This window comes from Lepidochelys olivacea (genome assembly GCF_965140295.1).
Source record: "Lepidochelys olivacea isolate rLepOli2 genome assembly, chromosome: 5".
NCBI lineage: Eukaryota > Metazoa > Chordata > Testudines > Cheloniidae > Lepidochelys > Lepidochelys olivacea.
The window spans coordinates 30,425,389-30,447,824 of record NC_140415.1 but is presented as its reverse complement, the minus strand read 5'-3'; the positions used below and the strand labels follow the sequence as shown (position 1 = coordinate 30,447,824).

General features: G+C 39.6%; 1 protein-coding gene across 1 annotated transcript in view; it reads right to left on the bottom strand.

Annotated features, from left to right (window-relative positions):
* The window catches only part of CCDC152 (coiled-coil domain containing 152), a gene marked incomplete at its 5' end in the record, with an annotated part of 34,733 nt that extends 18,351 nt beyond the window's left edge, over positions 1-16,382 (bottom strand). Inside the window, 3 exons of the mRNA XM_084629598.1 lie at positions 6,473-6,541; positions 13,679-13,784; positions 16,320-16,382. Of these exons, the coding sequence (XP_084485724.1) occupies positions 6,473-6,541; positions 13,679-13,784; positions 16,320-16,382 (238 nt within the window). The remainder of the gene's footprint in view (positions 1-6,472; positions 6,542-13,678; positions 13,785-16,319) is intronic.
* Positions 16,383-22,436: the final 6,054 nt, after the last annotated feature.

Genomic DNA, 22,436 nt, shown 5'->3' with positions numbered 1-22,436 from the left:
ACACCTAACACAATCCTAAAGCACAGTGCGGAAGTTCAGAAATTCTGCAACCATCATCAACTTTGTGGGTGGTTGGTTGGTTGAAAAAGGGGAGATTACTACTGAGTTTCCCAATAACTGTTGTTGGAACTCTCAGTAATATTGTGTCTCTACACTTGCATCCAACTACTGTAAGTCTGTTGACATTTTATGAAACAGAAGAGGTTTTTGATCAAAATACAGCACACATTCTGCAGAACAAAGGATTCTACAAAGAAGGAATAAATTTGCAAAAACAATTGGAAATTTTGGAGAGAGTTGACAGATGAGAGGCTAAGGCAGAGAATCTCAAACTGGGATGACCCCTCAGGGGGTCATGAGGTTATTACATGGGGGGTCGCGAGCTGTCACCTCCACCCCAAACCTTGCTTTGTTTCCTGCATTTATAATGGTGTTAAATATAAACTAAAAACACTTTTTTTATATAAGGGAGGTCGCTCTCAGAGGCTTGCTATGTGAAGGGGTCACCAGTACAAAAGTTTGAGAACCACTGGGCAAAGAACACTATTATTACAGTCTCTGGAAATCTGGCTTCATTTGCTTAACAACAAAGAACGGGAACCACACAAAGGCAAAACTGAAAAATTCAGAACTTGTGCATGGTACCTTTCCATTTGAACAAATTTGTTTCAAACTTAGTAGCATAGGTGCTGAAAGAGCAAATTATTTTGGTAAAAGTATAGTAATGTTTAAGGACAGACACAAAAGAGTGATTGGCCTAACTACTTAGTTGGCTAGGGACTCAGTTATAGCATACTTTTGTTTTACTTATAGAAATGCAATCTTTGCATTTTGAATAGTATGTGTTCCTTTTTGTGTCTTAGGGATTGCTTCTGAAGTGAATCATATAGTGTAAGCGATTTATATTTCACCTCAGAAAACCTTGTTTTTTCCCCAATATTTTCAGTAGTATTTTTTAGGCTGGGGAAAATCACAACTCAGATTGTCTATGCCCCGTATCATTGGATTTATGCACAAACCATTATTAAAAACCTAATACAGGCAAAGGATTTTCATAGAGTTTCAACAGGCAAGAGAAATAACAAACTGACTCTTCATACGGATGATACATGTTATTTTGCCAGAAATTCTAGACCCTATAATCACCTATTAATCAATTCAGCGATCTTCTAGGTCCACTTTATGAGTTCAAGCCTTATAATTGATATGGATTTAATAGTTCATTATGTTATTAAGCCTTATTTATTTCAGCAGTATTGAGTAAATCTTGTTGAATTAATCCCTTTTGATGGAATTAGTGAACACTTGCCAAGTTGAAAGGACTTCTAAACTTTATTTGGCAAAACAAACCTTACTAAAATGTCATGCCCTTCTAAGATGTTTCATTGCCTCTGGATGTTAACACTTATTTTTATGGATAAAGATGTTATAGTGGGAACTGTATGACAGAAGATTAGAAAAACCTGATAGCTAATTAACATGTCTTTTGCTTGGGGCAATCAGATCCTAGAGCCTTAGAGAACATTTTACAAAATAGGACTCTGGCCCTCAGTCTGCCTTTAATTAGACAGCAAATCTCTTAGCTAAGGATAGTGTCTTAATTCCTAGAAAGAATTTAGTGATAGCCACCAAGGCTTTGAGATTATATCATAGAATCATAGAATCATAGAATATCAGGGTTGGAAGGGACCCCACAAGGTCATCTAGTCCAACCCCCTGCTCAAAGCAGGACCAATTCCCAGTTAAATCATCCCAGCCAGGGCTTTGTCAAGCCTGACCTTAAAAACCTCTAAGGAAGGAGATTCTACCACCTCCCTAGGTAACGCATTCCAGTGTTTCACCACCCTCTTAGTGAAAAAGTTTTTCCTAATATCCAATCTAAACCTCCCCCACTGCAACTTGAGACCATTACTCCTCGTTCTGTCATCTGCTACCATTGAGAACAGTCTAGAGCCATCCTCTTTGGAACCCCCTTTCAGGTAGTTGAAAGCAGCTATCAAATCCCCCCTCATTCTTCTCTTCTGCAGGCTAAACAATCCCAGCTCCCTCAGCCTCTCCTCATAACTCATGTGTTCCAGTCCCCTAATCATTTTTGTTGCCCTTCGCTGGACTCTCTCCAATTTATCCACATCCTTCTTGAAGTGTGGGACCCAAAACTGGACACAGTACTCCAGATGAGGCCTCACCAATGTCAAATAGAGGGGAACGATCACGTCCCTCGATCTGCTCGCTATGCCCCTACTTATACATCCCAAAATGCCATTGGCCTTCTTGGCAACAAGGGCACACTGCTGACTCATATCCAGCTTCTCGTCCACTGTCACCCCTAGGTCCTTTTCCGCAGAACTGCTGCCTAGCCATTCGGTCCCTAGTCTGTAGCTGTGCATTGGGTTCTTCCGTCCTAAGTGCAGGACCCTGCACTTATCCTTATTGAACCTCATCAGATTCCTTTTGGCCCAATCTTCCAATTGGTCTAGGTCCTTCTGTATCCTATCCCTCCCCTCCAGCATATCTACCACTCCTCCCAGTTTAGTATCATCCGCAAATTTGCTGAGAGTGCAATCCACACCATCCTCCAGATCATTTATGAAGATATTGAATAAAACCGGCCCCAGGACCGACCCTTGGGGCACTCCACTTGATACCGGCTGCCAACTAGACATGGAGCCATTGATCACTACCCGTTGAGCCCGACAATCTAGCCAGCTTTCTACCCACCTTATAGTGCATTCATCCAGCCCATACTTCCTTAACTTGCAGACAAGAATACTATGGGAGACCATGTCAAAAGCTTTGCTAAAGTCAAGAAACAATACATCCACTGCTTTCCCTTCATCCACAGAACCAGTAATCTCATCATAAAAGGCGATTAGATTAGTCAGGCATGACCTTCCCTTCCCATATCCTGTCAGTGAATCTCAGAAGATACCTGATTCTTATTTAAGGCTTCTACGATACCACCTCATTTGCTCCAACCCCTCAGACAGAGACAAACACCTACACGATCTCTATCAAGCGTTCTTACAACTACAATACCCACCTGCTGAAGTGAAAAAACAGACTGACACAGCCAGAAGAGTATCCAGAAGTTACCTACTACAGGACAGGCCCAACAAAGAAAATAACAGAACGTCACTACCCATCACCTTCAGCCCCCAACTAAAACCTCTCCAACGCATCATCAAGGATCTACAATGCATCATCAAGGACGACCCATCATTCTCACAGATCCTGGGAGACAGTCCAGTCCTTGCTTACAGACAGCCCCCCAACCTGAAGCAAATACTCACCAGCAACCACACACCAAAAACACTAACCCAGGAACCTATCCTTGCAACAAAGCCCATTGCCAACTGTGTCCACATATCTATTCAGGGGACACCATCATAGGGTCTAATCACATCAGCCACACTATCAGAGGCTAGTTCACCTGCACATCTACCAATGTCATATATGCCATCATGTGCCAGCAATGCCCCTCTGCCATGTACATTGGCCAAACCGGACAATCTCTACGTAAAAGAATAAATAGACACAAATCAGACATCAAGAATTATAACATTCAAAAACCAGTCGGAGAACACTTCAATCTCTCTGGTCACTCGATTACAGACCTAAAAGTGGCAATATTACAACAACAAAAAACTTCAGAAACAGACTCCAACGAGAGACTGCTGAATTGGAATTAATTGCAAACTGGACACCATTAAGTTAGGCTTGAATAAAGACTGGGAGTGGATGTGTCATTACACAAAGTAAAACTATTTCCCCATGTTTATTTTCCCCCCATACTGTTCCTCACACGTTCTTGTCAACTGCTGGAAATGGCCCACCTTGATTATCACTACAAAAGGGTTTTTTTTTCTTGTTTTTTTTTTCTCCCCCTCTCTCCTGCTGGTAATAGCTCATCTTACCTGATCACTCCCGTTACAGTATGTATGGTAATACCCATTGTTTCATGTTCTCTGTTATATAAAATCCCCCTACTGTATTTTCCACTGCATGCACCTGATGAAGTGATCTGTAGCTCACGAAAGCTTATGCTCAAATAAATTTGTTAGTCTCTAAGGTGCCACAAGTACTCCTTTTCTTTTTATTTAAGGCTGATTCTCATAGATACTATTGCCACTTTACACCAGTGTAAAGGAGCCATAAAGTGGGAGTAAATTATATATACACCCTTTTAAGGTCCTTTACACTGCTGGAGTGGTGTAAAGTGGCTTTAGAACAAATGAGAATCAGTACTTTAGAGTCCTGGCTCATTTGTTAAAAAGAGGGCCAACCTACCTCCCAGACAGATGGTAAATGGGACAGTAAAGCTTCAATAAGGGGAGCTGAATCACTTTCACTTGGGTAATGAAAGCCCTTTAAGCCACCAGTCCTAATGCTGTTTCCCACACAAAATTCCCATGGATTTCAGTAGGAATTATGGAGGAACAGGGCAGAGGTGCAGAGCACCTCCTTTTACATGCTGAATGCTCATAGCTCCCATAGAGGCTAACGTGAGTTGAGGTTGCTCAGTAGCTGACAGGAGACACTCAGAGGCCCAGATCCTCAAAGGTGTTTAAATGTCTGACTCCCATGGAAATTAGATGGCGCAGTGTCTTGCAGGATTTGATCCTTTCTTATTAGTTGATGTGCATTGAGCAGACTCTTAGCTTTTTTATATATATAATATATGTATATTTTAATCTATTTTGCTTAGCTGTCATCAACATAAAACGCTGCATTATGAGTTATGTATTCAAAAATTCACAAATTTGGATGGTCATGATTCTTTTAGAAGGCAGGGGTTGTTAGATCTAAATCATCTGCTAATACTTTTCTCTAGCTTTTGGTTTCATACTTGTAGACATTTTTGTTGCTAAAAGTTGATACTGGAAACAAATCAAGGTCATCAAACTGGAGACCAGAGACTAAGACTACAAGGACATTTGAAAACTGTGGAGTCTTTTTTCAAAAAAAATCTTTCCATAAAAATAGTACACAGAAAGAAACTAAGAAACTCAATACACACACACAATCATTTTTAAGACTATGCACATGTAGTAAAATTTGTGACATTAATGTATGACTGGCAAAAATTCAAATTTGGACAATTTTCTCTCACTGCATTCTATTCTTCAAGATTGACACTGTCCAGTAAATGAATTAGGCAGGATGTCTTAGTTAAAACAGCACAAGGAGGATTTCTAAAATGGGTGAAAGAAATCACCATTTCTGAAGGACAGCAGAAGTACTCCCTCAGGGAGTCTATTTACATGATATACATTCTATCAGCATTTTCCTGAAGGGGTGTAATATTTTATTAGCATTATGAGAAGCTGGGGGAGTATTTGGAATGGGCATAGCCGATGATATCAAGGTTCTAGAGATAAACAAAGTTGTAGGGTAAATATGGGGAGAGGGCATGAAGTAAACACAAGGAGAAAAAAGCATGGAGGAAATGTCTCTAAGACTGTCAATATCACAGAAAAATTAAAAACCGTATTGAACAATTCAGACGTACTAACATAGAATAGATGGTTTATAAGCCAGTAGCAGATAATTAGAACTAAGCAAAGTTTAAACCTGTAAATGCAAAATATTGGGCAAACTGACAGAATACAAGATGAGCTGATTAGAACTGGATATCATACTTTTATTAATGTGAAACTAATAAGTGAAAGAGAGATGGCATTCATTCTAGGGAAAATTCACTTCCCAGCACAAGGCCTAAGTACCACTTAAATGCACAGGCTCAAGGAGCACTTAACAAGAACATAGTTTCTGCTGGCCCTTCATAAAGGGTGAATTTCACAAGTAACAATTCAGAAGAAGCAGAGATTTCACAGAAATCAACATCTTTATGAGTATAACCGTCTGCTTCTAATTATGATGTGTATCAAAAATAAGACAAAACATTACAAATATATTTATCATTTAATTTCAAAATAATATCTAATAATAACTACCTAGATCAAAGTATTTCTGGATGATAGCTGCATTTTAAGAACATTATCAAACTAAAGCCTAGGCTTCCTTGACCCAGGAAAGCACTAATGCATGTGTAAGCACATGATTAAGTGCTTTGCTGGATTACAGAGCACTTAAAAAAAGTGATTTACACTACCTTGATTTCTTGCAAGATTTCTTGCACTGCTAAGAAATAAAAAACAAACCACAAATTCAGGATATAAATCCTCATTCAGGCAAAACTCCCATTGAAGATAAAGCAATTTTTGTATGTGTAGAACTGCAGGAAAAGACCTTTATTGTGTATCACACACTTAAACTTAGGTACATATGAAATGATAGGTTTGTTTCTTTTTAAATTTAATTTTGTTGTGTTTTCTGATTGGCAGTTAAAGATTGGTCTAACAAAAGGATTACATGTGAATTAGGAATCTCCTTGTTTATTCAGTAGATGCATATTTGTTCTAAAATATAATGCAATATACTTTACAGGATTTTGTGTGTTTGTTTTTTTTACCTCTCAGGTTACACTGATTTTCAATTGTTTGTCTTAGACCTTTTATCACATTCTGGAGAGTGGCATATTCTAAACAAACAAAAAGAAATATAAATATATTATTTTTCAATAATTTTTTCATTATTTTCATTTTAGGATTCCACTCTAAGAACTGAAAACAACCATAAATATCTTATTTAACAATGAGTGGTCTTTTGTAACAGGTAGCAGGTACTTCAAGGAAAAACAATCTTACAACTATTTCAGTGTTCAGTTACAGACTTTTCCAAATGTACAAATCCATGTTATACCTATTAGAGGTAGTACAGGCAATGACATCTATAGTCAGGTTTCCCGACACTGTCCATTGTAAGAACAAACCTGTTTTCAGTCACTTAAAGCTTTGCCAAATGTTAAGTGTTTGAACAGAAATTTTCCACACTAGGTGTCTGCCTCAGTATGATTCTGTTTAATGAAAACTTCAGTAAAAATAGTTCAGACAATTCTCAGAACAAAATGAGGGAAGAATACATTGTTTTCTGCCATGTTAAAAAAATTCTTACAACTCTTTTGTTGAGAAGCTCTAGCACCTCCCTACTTCAGAACAGAGACTTGTAATTTGGCCAGGAAGTGGGGGGTCATGCTGATGTTAGGGATGTGCCTATTGCCATTCCTGTGAAAATCTCCCTGAACTTGGCCAAGTTTTGAGCCTCTGAAAATCTTAATTTGCACATGTTCAGTAGAGACCTTTTAGAGTTTGGCAGCTAAATTCTCTGAAGATTCTATTTGCATGGGGCATAATCCAAACAGGGATGAACAGGAATTTCTTTGCAATATAAGAATATAAGAATGGCCATACTGGGTCAAACCAATGGTCCATTTAGCTCAGTATCCTGTCTTCTGACAGTGGCCAATGGCAGGTGCCCCAGAGAGAATGAACAGAACAAGTAATCCTCAAGTGATCCATCCTCTGTCACCCTTTCCCCGCTTCTGGCAAACAGAGGCTAGGGACACTTCTGAGCATGGTTTTGCATCCCTGCCCATCCTGGCTAATAGCTATTGATGGACCCATCCTCCATGAACTTATCTAGTTATTTTTTGAAACCAGCTATAGTCTTGGCCTTCACAACATCCTCTGACAAAGAGTTCCACAGGTTGACTGTACTGTGTGAAGAAATACTTCCTTTTGTTCGTTTTAAACCTGCAGCCTATTAATTTCATTTGGTGATCCCTAGGTCTTGTGTTATGAGAAGGAGTAAATAACACTTCCTTATTTACTGTCTCCATACCAGTCATGATTTTATAGACCTCTATCATATCCCTTCTTAGTTGTCTCATTTTTAAGCTGAAAAGTCCCCGTCTTATTAATCTCTCCTCATATGAAAGCTGTTCCATGCCCCTAATCATTTTTGTGCCCTTTTCTGTACCTTTACTAATTTCAAGATATCTTTTTTGAAATGCAGCAACCAGATCTGCACACAGTATTCAAGATGTGGGCATACTATGAATTTATATATAGGCAATATGATACTTTGTCTTATTATCTATCCCTTTCCTAATTATTCCCAACATTTTGTTAGTTTTTTTGACTGCTGCTGCACATTGACTGAATGTTTTCAGAGAACTATTCACAATACCAGGGGCTTCTTGGGGCATCAAGCACAGGAAGTGAAAGCAGGAAGGCTGTCTGTCCTGTGTTCTAACTGCTGGAGCCTAGGCAGCAAGGAGGAGGAGGACTGGAATGTAGAGGAGGAGGTAAACTGGGGCATGGTGCCATGGTGGAGACTTAGGCGGGGGTAGGTAGAGGGGGAAGTGGGATGAGAAACCAGGGAGGGACTGAAACTGTGAACCAAGAGGCAGCAGTTGGGAGAAGAATGGGACCCTAAACCAGGGGACCGGGACACAGAATCAAGGGGGCTGGTGGAAGGGGAATGAGACTTAGATGAGGAGCCAAAGTGCGGTGGGGGTGGAGGACAAAGACTGGGACAAAAACATAATGGAAGGCCAAGGACGAAGAGCCTACAACTCTTAAAGTATGCTGCCCTCAAACTCTTGAACAGAACAAGGCTCCTTAAATGTCAACATTCCTCTGCTGTCAATAAATACCTGTGAAATCCACTGGCAAACGTGTGCCTCATTTAACTAGTGCTTGACCCACATAAAACAATGACAACCTACTACTTCTACCAGTTACTCTGTTAGATTAAGCAGCAGAGATTTCTTTAGATCTAAAGGTTCCAAGCCTGCTGATGGACCAAGTGGGTGTAAATATGGTGCTAACATGATAGAATTTCTGTTTTTTCAGGGGTTTTTTTAAACCTAGGAAATTACATACAAAAACTGCATTAAAAGAATGTTAAGGTTGTGAAGTTAAGCACCCAACAGCAAAGCAATGACAAAATTAAGGTAACCTTAAAATCTTAATTTGGTTGCTTTGTGCATATGCATTATGATACAGTCTTTAATTACATTTTCACATTTTTTTTTAAAGCGGCCCCTTCATTCAGTGCACAGGATGAATGGTGCTCACTGAAGGAGCAGCTATGCAATATTTCATTTTCTCATCATTCAGTTTGTGGCTCCATTCTGCATTATTGCACATCATTCAAGCCCTGTTATGAGTACAGAATTATTAAGTTTCTCAGGGACTGTTCTATGGCACTCGTTACTGTAGCATTTGAGTGTTTCACAAACATTAATTAATTTATATTAACGCCCCTGTGAGGTAAGATGTTATTATTCCCATTTTGCAGAGAAGAGCAACAAAAATGATTAAAGGTCTAGAAAAAATGACCTATGAGGAAAGATTGAAAAAATTGGGTTTGTTTAGTCTGAAGAAAGAATACTGGGTGGGGGACAGGACGTACGTACGTCATAACAGTTTTCAAGTACATAAAAGGTTATTACAAGGAGGAGGGTGAAAACTGTTCTCTGAAGATAGGACAAGAAACAATGGGCTTAAATTGCAGCAAGAGAAGGTTAGGTTGGACATTAGGAAAAACTTCCTAACTGTCAGGATCAATGTTCCCTCAAATTTTTGACAGACCATTTGCGTAAAAAATTTCTTCTGTGCAAATTTTTGTGCGCACGGTGTTTCGCCGTGCGCATGGGGTTTAGCATCTGTGTTCACGTACACACACACAGCTTAGAGGGAACAGTGGTCAGGATAGTTAAGCACTGAAACAAATTGCCTAGGGAGGCTGAGGAATCTCCATCAGTGGAGATGTTTAAACACAGGTTAGACAAACACCTGTCAGGAATGGTTTAGTTATTATTTAGACCTGCCTTGAGTGCAGGGGAGTAGACTAGATGGCCTATTGAGGTCTCTTTTAGTCCTACACTTCTATGATGCTATTATTCGAATTCTGTCATTTCCTAACTTTTAGTGTTTGACTCTGCAACCTTAATGTTTAATTAATATAGTTTTTTTAATGTAATATACAATGACACTGGTGGGATTATTAATTCTGAAGATTACAGGACGAGAGGAACCAGTACCTTGATAATTTATATAGTTTTTGTGTGTTCTAAGTCTCACATTTTATTGGAAATACCAACAGATGAAGGCTAAATGCATCTTCAAATTTCATCAAATTTATTTTAAATGGAGATATTGTTTCTGATATTCTTCCATTTCTTCTTAATTGAATTTAAATTTGGCTATTAAGTAGAAGGTGAAGGAGGATTAATTTAGACATAGCTCCTAAATAAACATAAGGTTTTTTTATTGTCCAATCTCTCTTTTCCCCTTTTGGATATCAGATATTAACATGTGTTTTATAATCCAGACCAAAGTTGGAGAAATTCAAAGAGTATGCAGCTCTGTACTTTGTTCCAGTTTTCCATCTGTTACAAATCTTTCTGTGGTGAGCACCCCCTTTAGGCTACATGGGGAGTGCACACACACAAGTCAATTACTCCACCCCCATCCCAACAGGTGTCGCAGGTCATCTTTTTAGCATGTCAGCACTCACCTTCTTACTGGGGCCTTGAGACTGTCTGATCCCTTCTCTGTGTCCCAAGTGATGCCACTAAACAGCCCATAGCCAGCAAAAGGAGTTAAACAAGAGAAAGGTAAAGCAGCTCCCTCCAGCATATGGACCTCCCTTACTTCAGAGGGGCCCTTGGAGTATCAGTATCTACTTTAGAGTTCACTGGGCTCCAGTTCTTTTCTCCTTCAACTCAGGATTTCTGCACCCTCCTTCTTGGAGGGCAGGGGCCCTGCAAGCTGTCAGTCCCCTCTCCTGGGCTGGAAAAGCTCAACAGTCTGTTCCCATTCCAGGGTTCCCCATCTGAGTGGAATTACCTCTTTTTAACTCCTCCTCCAGTCCTGGCACCATTTGCAGGTGTGACAGGGCAGGGCTACTCCAGCCCAAAGTAGCTCCTTATCCTCTTCCATGCTAGTACAGGTTTAAATACCCCATCACAGCATCTTAAATAAAACCACTATGAAAATACAATTTGTATTTGTTTGGGAAACTGGCCATTTCTTATTGGTAAATAATTTCAGAAACTAGAACATATTTATAAGCAAAAAATTATTCAGTTTTTGCAAACATTTGCAATATTAACATGTGAACACAAGATGGCTCTCCTGTAATATGTTAAAATATAAAATCCTCATTAGATATTGTGTGCATGCCTCTTTTAAAAAACTCATACTGTTTAGAAACTACACACAGAAAACTACATTGAAAGAATATTAAGGTTGCAAAACCAAGCACTCAGAAGTCAGGAAATGCTAGAATAAAGGTTGCCTGTGTCTGAGGCCATCCTTTCTTTTCCTGCAATCCTCTGTCATTCGCAGTATATCTTCCAACATCTGCAACAAATAAGGCAGGGGGTCCAACAGACCAAAACCTCATTCACTGTACAATCCTGATACAACTCCAGAGCATCATCCATCCTTTGCACTGAATGAAGTAGGGGTCGTGTGGAAACAAATAGTATGTGATCATGAAATCAAAGACTTTAACAACGATGTACACAAGGAGCTAGATTAAGCTTCCAGTTTCCTCTCCCAGTCTTCCCCTAGGCTCCTTCACCCAATCTATTCCCTCCGTTACCCCTCTGAATTTCCAGCCCCTGCATTTCAGTAGGCTACTTCATCCTCCTCTTCACACTGCTTGGCGGCCAGTACGGGGAGCATAGAGAGCACAGGAAAGACAGCTAATCTCCTTGCTCTCATTTCTTGTGCCCATTACCACAGCATCCTCAGAAGCCAGAAGCAGTAATTGCAGGAAAAGTCCTGTTCAGCGCCTACAGTACCAGACTCGAATATGCTCTGTACAGAAGGACTCTTCAGAAAAATTACCTGTCAAACTTCCAAGTCTCATAATTTGGCCAAATTTTGGAGAATTTTCAAAGAGACAACAAAAGGCACACCTCTGATGCTAAAGGATACCCCCCACTGCCAAATTTGAAGTGTCTGCTCCAAAGCATGGAGACGACAAAGCTTTTCACCAAAAAAGGTGGTAAGATTTTTTTAAATGTGTCTAAAGTTATGTGTTTTCCCCTCACCTTATTTTGAGAAGGAGCTCAACCATTTTTGCTGAAAATTTCTAAAAGAATTCAACCCGAGGCAGACACACTACGTGGAAAATTTCAACACACACAGTAAGTTTGGCAGAGCAAGTAAAAACAGGGTCTCATAATTAGTGTCAAGTGATCTTAACAATAGGTGGCGCTCTCAGCTCCACCTATAATTTACAGAACACAATTGCATTCTTTATTCAGGAATCATGTAATTCTTCTTTACTTACTTCCAATCCCAGTCCCTTAAATTATGTCTTATTTGGGTGTCCTACAGACTTATTTTCAGAAATAATGTTTATTCATGCTAAAAAATAGATTACATACTGCATCTCAATGCTTTATGATTAGGACCCAAGGAAAACCAACTTTCTTCAAATATGACCCATAGAGGGAGAGCATCCACATCTTTACTCCTACCTCCATTTTCAGTGACTGGTTCTGCCTCTCCACTCAGAATGATGGAAACTTGTTGCCCATATACCATCCTTTAGGTTCAAGGTAGAGTCCTGCACAAGACTAGTGTAGAGCCCTCAGAGGGACTGGGATCCCATGGGTCCAGCAGGACTCGCTGCCATAATAGCAGGAGCGGGTGGAAGTAGGATTTTAAAAAGTCCCGTGCAGGGCTCTAGTCCAAGCACATTTTGAAAACCTTTGCTGCATACATCTTGTGGAAATTTTTATTATATTTTAATAATATTTTTCCAACACCCCTGGACGGCTCTTGTCTTCCTTTCATTTTGAATCCTTGGTGATATTCACAAATGAGGCAACCCAGTCAGTATACCTAGTAGGCAAGGCAGTGGAGAGAAACTAGCTGCAGACTGAACCAATGCTTGCTGCTCCACCCCTATTTGAATGTAAACCACTTGTGATTAAGAATCCCCAATCCCAAGAATTATGCCTTAATGTGACCATGTCTGTAAGACATATCTTGACAAATTTTCCATATGGTTATACCTGTGTGATTGATTTAAAAAAAAACAAACAAAACACCTTGACAATTAACTGTGGGCCCACTGGGAGTTTTGCCTACATAAAAAAAGCAATATTGTGCTAAATGTTTGCTGCTTCACTAGTTATCAGGGGAGCAGCTAACGTCTGTTGTCTATACCCTTGATATCTTCCCCTTCTCCACTCTCACCATTACCAAATGTCTCTGAAAATCTCCTCTTGAACATCCCACCACCTTCTCAAACTTTTCCTAACCAGAAATTACCTTTCTTCCAGATCCTTCTCCTTTGCTACAAGCCCCTCCAGTCTCCCAGGCTTGAAAGCTTGGAGTAATCTTCAACTCTTCTTTTTACTTCTTCCTCTGTATCCACCCTCTTTCCAAATTCTGTCACCGCTTCTTTAACATTACCAAAATCTGACCTTTCTTGACTATCTGTACTGCTAAAACTCTTGTCCATGCCTTGGCATGATTACTGTAATCGTCTCCCCTTGGCCTTCTACCTTTCATATTGAGTCTGTTATGAATTAATCAACATTCTTGTCTACCATACATTTAAATAGGACATCTGACTGGATTGGCTCCAAAGTCTTGTAGAAAATTGCTTTATTAATAGGATATCTTACGTTCCTTACTAAGTTATTATTGTACATTTTATGATGGAAGATAGTGGAATTATTTTTTGAATTGTCAAATACAAGAATGGAATCAACTGTATTTTTAAGCATTAAAATAATGCTTACCCTCTTTTATTGAGTCTTCCTTCGATTGGCTTAATGTTAATAACCTATTACATTTTTCCAGCTGAAGATCCAGAAGGCTATTCTTTCCATCAATTTCACATATTTTCTTCAAAAAAATATTGAAATATCTGTAGGTTAATGCTAAATTAAATCCTTTTGTTCTAAATTTTCAATCTAAATCTCTGGTTTTTCAAGTGAAAGTTACAAAAACCAAACAAAAAACTAATCCCAAATCAAACCAAACAAAAAACCAACAACATTGAGCTGAGGTTTACAGAATAGTTCAGTGCCTCCCTCCCAGGTCTATTATACTGCCATTATGATTTAGCCGTAAAGAAATGAAGTTAGGTGTTAGAGGCTTGCATTGTAGATAATTAAAGGTTTAGGCTCCTCTCTGATAATGGTTACTATGGAAATGGTCTTTCAGAGTATTGCTTCTTCATATTCAAGCTTAGGGATGTCCCCGTCCAAGCTGCAGAGCTGTGGGAATCTTTGGGAAGCAGAATCCATTCGGGCTCTGTAAGCTCCTTCTTGCAGAACTAAATATTCAAGCCAAGGTTTTTGCTCTATATTTAGAAAACATCTTGTCCAACACGCTTGGTAGTACTGATGGAAGTTGGATGATAATGGGGGGAAATTATCAATCACCTTGACCTTGTAGGCGATATTGTAGTGATAATGCCTCTGGAGGAATACAACCAAAAAGTTGCAACCAACCTGTACACAGCAGTCAGAGAACGGGGATTAAAAAAGAATGACAAAAGACCAAACTAATGGTAACATCAAAAAATCAAAGAAATAGGCTACACTAGTCATGATTGGTGTAGACATCGACCAAGTGGACAGCTTTTGCTACTTGATCTCCATCATAATACATGACAGCTATTAGGATGATGACATCAACAAGTGGATTGCTAACGCCAGCAGAATGTTTGTGTGCCTGAATAAAAACAATTGGAATCTTAAATCAGTGTCCACGACAGCTAAAACCAGATTATATACACCCATGTGTCCACATTACTTTACAATTAGGAAACATGGGTACAGACTAAGTGTCTGGAGTAAAAGCTGCACACATTTAAAATGAGGGGCCTGTGCCATACCTGTCTACTTAACCTTGTCATGCCTAATGATGACATCTGTAGAAGACTCAAAGTGCAGTAGTTAAATACAATCATCAGAAGGTGCCAACTACAATAGTTGGAGATGTTGCTAAAATAACCTCATACTGACACCCTAAAATTATTCTCTATGGAAGAGTGCATAGTGAAAGAAGCCATGGATGTCCCAGGAGAGAGTGGTATATATAAAACCATCCAGGCAACCCCCTCAGTAGACTAAAATAGTAACTCAAAACTGATGTGGACAGCATCTGCTCATAATCTTGGCCCTATCCAACCTTGGTGTTGGAAAAGAGGAGAGGAAGGTAATGATAATGACAGTCGTTATAAAAGGGCTGTACTGTAGTGTAGCTCTACTGACTCAATTTCTTCCACTAAACTCCAGAACATTATGGGCCAGATCCAGCTCCCATTGAACTCAATGGGAATCCCTCTTAATTTCAGTGGAGTTGACGAAGGCCCCATATGAGTAGAATTCTGAGGAAGAGTCAAGGTGGGCAGGTAGTGTGAATATGCAGAGACAACACTGTTGTATAACCACAGTTTTTATGGAAAATCATTATTTTCTCTTGAGGTGGCCTCTGCATATTCCCACTGTGGGAATCTAGTGAGCAGTACAATCCCTTAGGAATTTGGGCTGAGTCGTTCTAATTAAATAAAAATTGCAGTAATATCTCTGAAAGTGTGCAATCTTTGAGGAAGTGATACATCCTTAAAATGAACTGCTTGATGCTTAGGAGATCATACTTAAAAGAGGTCCTCACTGTTGCTGCAATTTCCTTGGACAATTCCTGCACGGAAAAAGTATCTGCATGACTTGTTCCAACGGAAAAAGCTCTTTGGTACTGAAGGAGTCTAGCACCAATGCACCAACACACCAGTAAGTGCTTACTTAATATTAGCAACTGGTGCTGGTGAGAGCTGCTCTGTCATATTATCTAGAAGCCAAAGTGGCCTCAGCACTGATAAAGTTTTGGTACCAGAGGGGCCGCTTCTCTGAGGTGTTCCCTGTGCCAATGAGGTCTTGATGCTCATTGGTGAATAAAGCACCATGAACAAGACTTTTAAAGGTATTTTGGCACCTGAATATGCAGATAGGCTACGAGTGGGATTTTCAAATATCTTTAGAAATCTGGCCTTACAGCTATAGATCTGATATACCTGGCTCTGAAGTCTTTGGTGCCAGCTATCCCTGACTTGCTCGGTTTAAAGCTGAAGATAGCCCATTCTATTGCTATGCAGGGCAGATGTCTGATCCACTGTCAGATCCAGGATTATGTTTGTACGACAGCCTTTTTACAGCGTTGGCTCCAAACATTCAGTGATGAGAGAGGATATTGTGTGGTACAAATAGGCACTACTTTGCAACAGATTTTGAAGTTCTGTGGCACTAGGGGGCGCATTCCACAAGTATGACAACTGCAGATGCCACACTGAAGACAATTTCACTAAAAAAAGCATTTAAAAAGATGTCACAAAGTGTTAACAAAGAGCCATTTCAGCTTAATTTTGTTACCTACCTTTTCTATCTGTGAGAAGTCATCTAAAAGTTTATCAAGATTTGCCACGCTGATTTTCTTCATATTTGCTTCACTGGTGTGATTCATTTGTTTCTAGAAAATATCACCCAGTATTTATTATATATAAAATTAACATTGATTTAAGAATTTGTACTACTTGAACCAAATTCTTCCCTCATTCAGGGGTTCTGCAATAAATTTTTATAGTGGGGGTGCTGAGAATCATTGAACCAAACTGTAAATCCTGTATGTAATGGAAACCCCTTCAAGCCACGGGGTGCTGCAGCACCCCCCACACCCCAAGTTCCAGCACCTATGCCCTCATTCATTTCATGTGTCAAAGGGATTGCATGGGTGTGAATGTGAGCAAAATATGTCTTATCTTCAAATCAAATTAGTCTTGCAAATTAAAATGAATTTCTATCCAACTTAGACATAGCTGATTTTACATATAATATTTCACTTATCTTTATTAATAAGCCAGAAAGTGTTGCAGACATTTTTCTAGATGTGCTATTTCATATGCACCTATGAGAACCATTTTAAAAAATCATTCTCACTAGTATCCGAATAAGAGCTCTGTGTAAGCTCAAAAACTTGTTTCTCTCATCAACAGAATTTAGTCCAATTAAAGATATTACCTCACCCATCTTGTCTCTCTAGTACCTTTAGTGACATTTCTAGGAATGATATTTAAATGTCAGAAAACAGAGGCAATGTTATTAAATAGAATAGCGGGCAATCTTGTAAGAATTTGAATTTTCTGCTGAAGTTCAAAACTAAAGCTGCAACCATATCATCAACATACTATGCCAAATAAATATTAGTGGTTTACATGTACAAAGAACTTTACAAACATTAAAAGACAATTAATCCACAGTACCCTGTGAAATAGATTGTCCTCATTTTATAGCTAGGGAAACTGAATCAGAAAGGCTAAGTGATGTACCCAAACTACACAGTACATGAATAGTTAAGACAGCTATGTGCTTACTCCTTTATACCACACTGCACCGATACTAGAACCAGTGGATCAAATGTTGTGCTGCTTTAAAACCTATACAATGCTACTGATATCAGTGGGATTTTACAGTGTGTAAATTAATATAGAATTTGGCCCAGTTATTTTATGTTTATAATGTACATGCTGCTAGACTTAACTACTCAGGTTTATAATCCTGCATAAATTCACTTTTATGTGTTCTTTTAAACCATGATTTGGGTGCAGGCCAGTGAGCCTTGTATTACAGTATATATAGCATATATTCACGGTTTTATGTCTCACAGTGGGGTGTGATTTTCAAAAGCAATCTGTGCTGGCCTAACTCTTTTCCCACTGAAGTGAACAGTAGAAAACTTCCATTGACTTGAGTGGAAACAAAGGTCAACACTTTTGAAATTTCACTCTAAGGACTTAAACATAAATTTACAAGAAAGTCTCACTTGTAATAAATATTTATAAAGACAGTCTATATGCATTAACCTGAAGACTCTGTTAGGAAACAACCGAAAGACCAGAACAAATTATGAATTAGGACAGAGCTTTAACTTCAACTTTTAATTTCAACTTTTAATTTCAAGATGGTTTGTACAACCTTTTGTTTTCAATTTTTACAAACAGTAAGTGGCAACATGATAGAAAAAGACCAGAGGTTGGAATGTGCAGTATAAAAAAAAATTGAATGGATTTCTAGATAAAACCATTTAAGAGAAAATTACACAGAAATGTGCATTTAAGTGACCAGTTTTGATTAGCAGACAAAATTATGTCATCAAGCCAGCAGATATTCTTGGTAATGTAATGATTAGAAGCCTGTATAATATATATATATATACACATATATTTTATAGCTTCATTAGTAAAACAATAATGTAAAAACATTAGCACTCTGTGATGAGTACATTTTTTTTTTGTTCTCACAGATTACTTAAACAGCTAATTAACTTTACAAATATTTTTCAGGAAGATATGTACAAAATGTGGTTAGCATTACAGAATAAAACTTTTCTTCCTAATAAGTAATTACCTGTACAGAATCATAGAAATGGAGGGCTATAAAGGACCTCGAGAAGTTATAAAGCCCAGTGGTAAGGGAGGGCCAAGTAAACCTGTGCCATCCTTGAAATATAGTTGTCTAGCCCAGTGGTTCCCAAACTTTAAGAACCCGCGAACCCCTTTCACTAAATTGTGAAATCTTGTGAACCCCCTCCTAAAAATTTTCCAGGGATTTAAGTTTAAATTTCCTCAGTGTGATGGATGTGCTTGCTTTGCTCTGCATAGCTCTTGGAAGTCTGGAACCACTGGAGAAAGATAAAGTCTCAGGTCTGGTTCGGCATCAAGTCTGTTTCTGTATTTGGTTTTCAGATGTGCATATGAGGAAAATGCTTTCTCACATAAGTATGTTGTTGAAAATGGTAACAAAACTGTAATACCCTCTTCTGGCAGAAAAAGCTACTCGTTTCTTAAACTCAGCCAAAAGTTAATCAATGACAGATTTCTGAAACTCCTTTTCAGTAATCACAGGAGATCTCAATCAATTTATCTTTTTCTCAGTGTTCAATATCTGTGTTGAGAAAGTGGTATCATCAAAAGGGTTGTGAATCCAGTCATTATCGCCTGACAGATCTGGAAAGTTGTGCAAAGTCCTGTTAGGTGTATTGGTTTTAGTGCACTGATCCAACTGAAGTTTATGTTCTGCCAGGAAGTCATGAAGAGTACTGAAACACTCAGTTTGATTGTTTTCAGACTACTTTCCCAGAACTGCAACTTCTTTATCATGGATTCAGCTCGCTCTTGCACATTGAAAACTGTTATATTGAGGCCTTGAAGAGATAAATTTAGGTAATTAATTCTTGAGAAAATATCTGCTAAATAAGCCAGGTTCTGGAGTCAGACATTATTTTCCATACAGCTGGCAAGGTGGAAAGGGTGGCTGTTGAAAAAAACCCTAGGATTTCCATTCTAAGCTCAAACAAGCGCAAAAGGATTTTGCCACGTGAGAGCCATCTAACTTCGGTGTGGGTCAACAGAAAATTGTGTATACTACCCATTTCTTCACAAAGTACGTGAAATATTCTGGAATTTGTTGGCTGTGATTTTATGAAATTCACCATTTTTACTGCATATTCCAGCACTTCCTTCAGTCCCTCAGGCATGCATTTTGTTGCAAGGGCTTGTCTATGGATACTGCAATGAGTCCAAGAGACTTTTGATGCAAACTTTTTTGTTTTATCTACAAATCCAGTATACTTCCCTGTCATTCATGTGGCCCCATCAGTGTAAATGCCTAGGCAACGAAACCAATCTATTTCCTTTTCTTGAAAATATTCATTAGTCAGATTGAAGATATCTTCTCCAGTTGTACGTTCTTCCAATGGTCAACAAAACAACAAGTCTTCAACCATAGCTTCATTCACATAACGTACAAACTATAGCAAAATGGGCTAGATTAGCTACATCAGTTGATTCATCCAACTGTATAGCATAATATGGACTAGTTTTCACTCTATGTACCATTGTAGTCTCTACGTTATTTGACTTGTCATTAATTCTTCGTGACAATGTATTATTGGACAAAGGTACCATGTCAATCCTTTTTGCAGCCTTTTCTCTGAGCATGCAATGAACTACGTCTTTTATACATGGACCAATCAAGCTCTCTGCTACGGTATAGGTTTCTGATGCTTTTGCTACTCAGTAGCTCATGCAATATGATCCTTCAAGTGCATTTTCATTATCAGTACTTGCTTTGGATATAAAACTGGTAGTGTCACTTTTCCTCTCAGCTAATTTTCGCTTGAAAAAATCAACATGCTTGTCGAGTTGTGCAGGATGCCTAGTTTCTAAATGGCACCGAAGTAGAGAAGGTTTGAGAATGCTGTTTGCTAGAACATCACCACAAATCACACACAGTGGTGATCTATTCTTGATCACCAATGCATGTAAAGCCATATTTTATATAATCATCGTCATATTTTCTTTTCTTTGTAGGTGAGTTTCCAGGACCATCATGATCATTAGACTTAGATTTTCCATAGTGTGGACTTGAGGAAACACTAGCTGATTCTTGTGTCTTTACACTTTCCTTTTTCAGCCACTTATCCACTGAACTTGTGTACAAAATATTTATTGTGTTGTAATAAAAATAAAACAGAGAGAATGCTAACAACCAACAAACTAGAAAATGAGAAGATTCAATCACGTCTCACTGTAGCACTCCAGAGAGAATGACTTAGTATCGAATTACTGAGTCACCTTAACTCTGCTACACTGACTACAACGTGGTTGCGGCTGGTTTGGCATGCAAAAACCTTTTCTTCCACCACCAGGGCCATTCCTAGGGGGGTGCCCCATAAGGGACAAATTAGCCTGGACCACCCTCCACATACAGTGTGGCCCCTGCTCACTCTGCCCTTTATGCCACCCAACTTCCCCTGTTGGCCAAGGGTCCAAGCTACCCATCTGTGCGCCTGGGGTCTCAGCTGCTGCCCTGCCCACCATGGGGCTCAGGCTGCTGGCCCTGTGCGGGGGTCTGGGCTGCTGGATCCACACTCCACAGGGCTCAGGCTGCCCAACCCCATTGACCAGGGCTCTGGCTGCCTACTCAGTGCTCCAATGAGCTTGGGCTACCGGTCCCAACTGCCCAGCCCCGCGCTCCATGGGACTTGGGCTGCTGACTCCATGCTGACCACGGGAGCTTGGGCTGCCGGCGCCCCCGCTGACTGGGGCAGGGCTCGGGCTGCTAGCTCCAACTTCCCGGCCCCGCTTTCCATGGGGCTCAGGCTGCCAGCCCCACACTGACCACTGGAGCTCAGGCTCCTGCCGACCAGGGCTCAGCTGCTCTTCCACAGGCTTGGGCTGCCAGTCCCTCCACTGACCGGGGCTCGGCTACCTGCTCAGCACTCCGTGGGTCTCGGGCTGTCTGCCCTGCAACCAGGTCCCACCTGCTGCCTCCCATTCCCGGGGTCCTCTGGCCACCATTAGAGAAATTTTTCTGGCAAACCCCCTGTAACGTTGTGCAAACCCCCAGGGGTATGCGAACCCCAGTTTGGGAACCACTGGTCTAGCCTGTTCATAAAAACCTACAGTGATGGGGATTCCACAACCTCCCTCGGAAACCTATTCCAGTACTTAACTACCCTTATATTTAGAAAGATTTTCCTAATACCTAACCTAAATCTCCCTTGGTGCAGATTAAACCCATTATTTCTTCTTCTACCTTCAATGGGCATGGAGAATAATTTTTCTTTATAACAGCCCTTAACATATTTGAAGACTGTTACCAGGTTTCCCCTTCAGTCTTCTTTTCTCAATTCTAAACATGCCCAGTTTTTTTAACCGTTCCTCATAGGTCAAGTTTTCTTAACCATTTATCATATTCCCCCTCTCCTCTGGACTCTCCAGTTTGTCCACGTTTTTCCTGAAGTGTGTCACCCAGAACTGGACACAGTACATGAGGCCTCACCAGTGTCCAGTAGAGTGGGACAATTACCTCCCGTGCCTTACATATGACACTCCTATGAATACACCCCAGAATCATATTAACCTTTGTCACATCTACAAACACATTGTTGACTTATATTCAATTTGTGATCCACTATAACCCCCAGACCCTTTTAAGTGCTACTGCCACCTACTCAGTTATTCCTGTAGTTTGATTATAATTATTACTATTATAATGGGGTTTGAAAAAATAAAATAAAGAAAAATCTGCCTGATGCTGTATAATTTATCAGTAATTATCCAACTGCACATCGTATATGCTTTTCTAGGTACATAGTTTTGCAAAATAATTCTCTCTCTACAAAATATACCTGCTGAGGAAACTATGTAGTATGAATGTAAAGCCCTGTATTATACAGTCCTTAAAAATATCTATACTGTTTCCATTTGCTTATAACCATTCCTCTTTCTCATAAGCATAAATATCTTCCTTTTCTGTAGTCCTGTTATGTCTTTGGTCTAATATTTACATCACAATTTCTGGGTGGGCGTGAGAGGATTTGCCTGATCTTGCAAGATACAGAGAAGTGCCTCTTGAGAAGTGTTGCAGGTCCTCCGTTCCCATTGGAAGATACTAGAACCACAGCACTTTGTAGCATCAGGTTAACAGTACC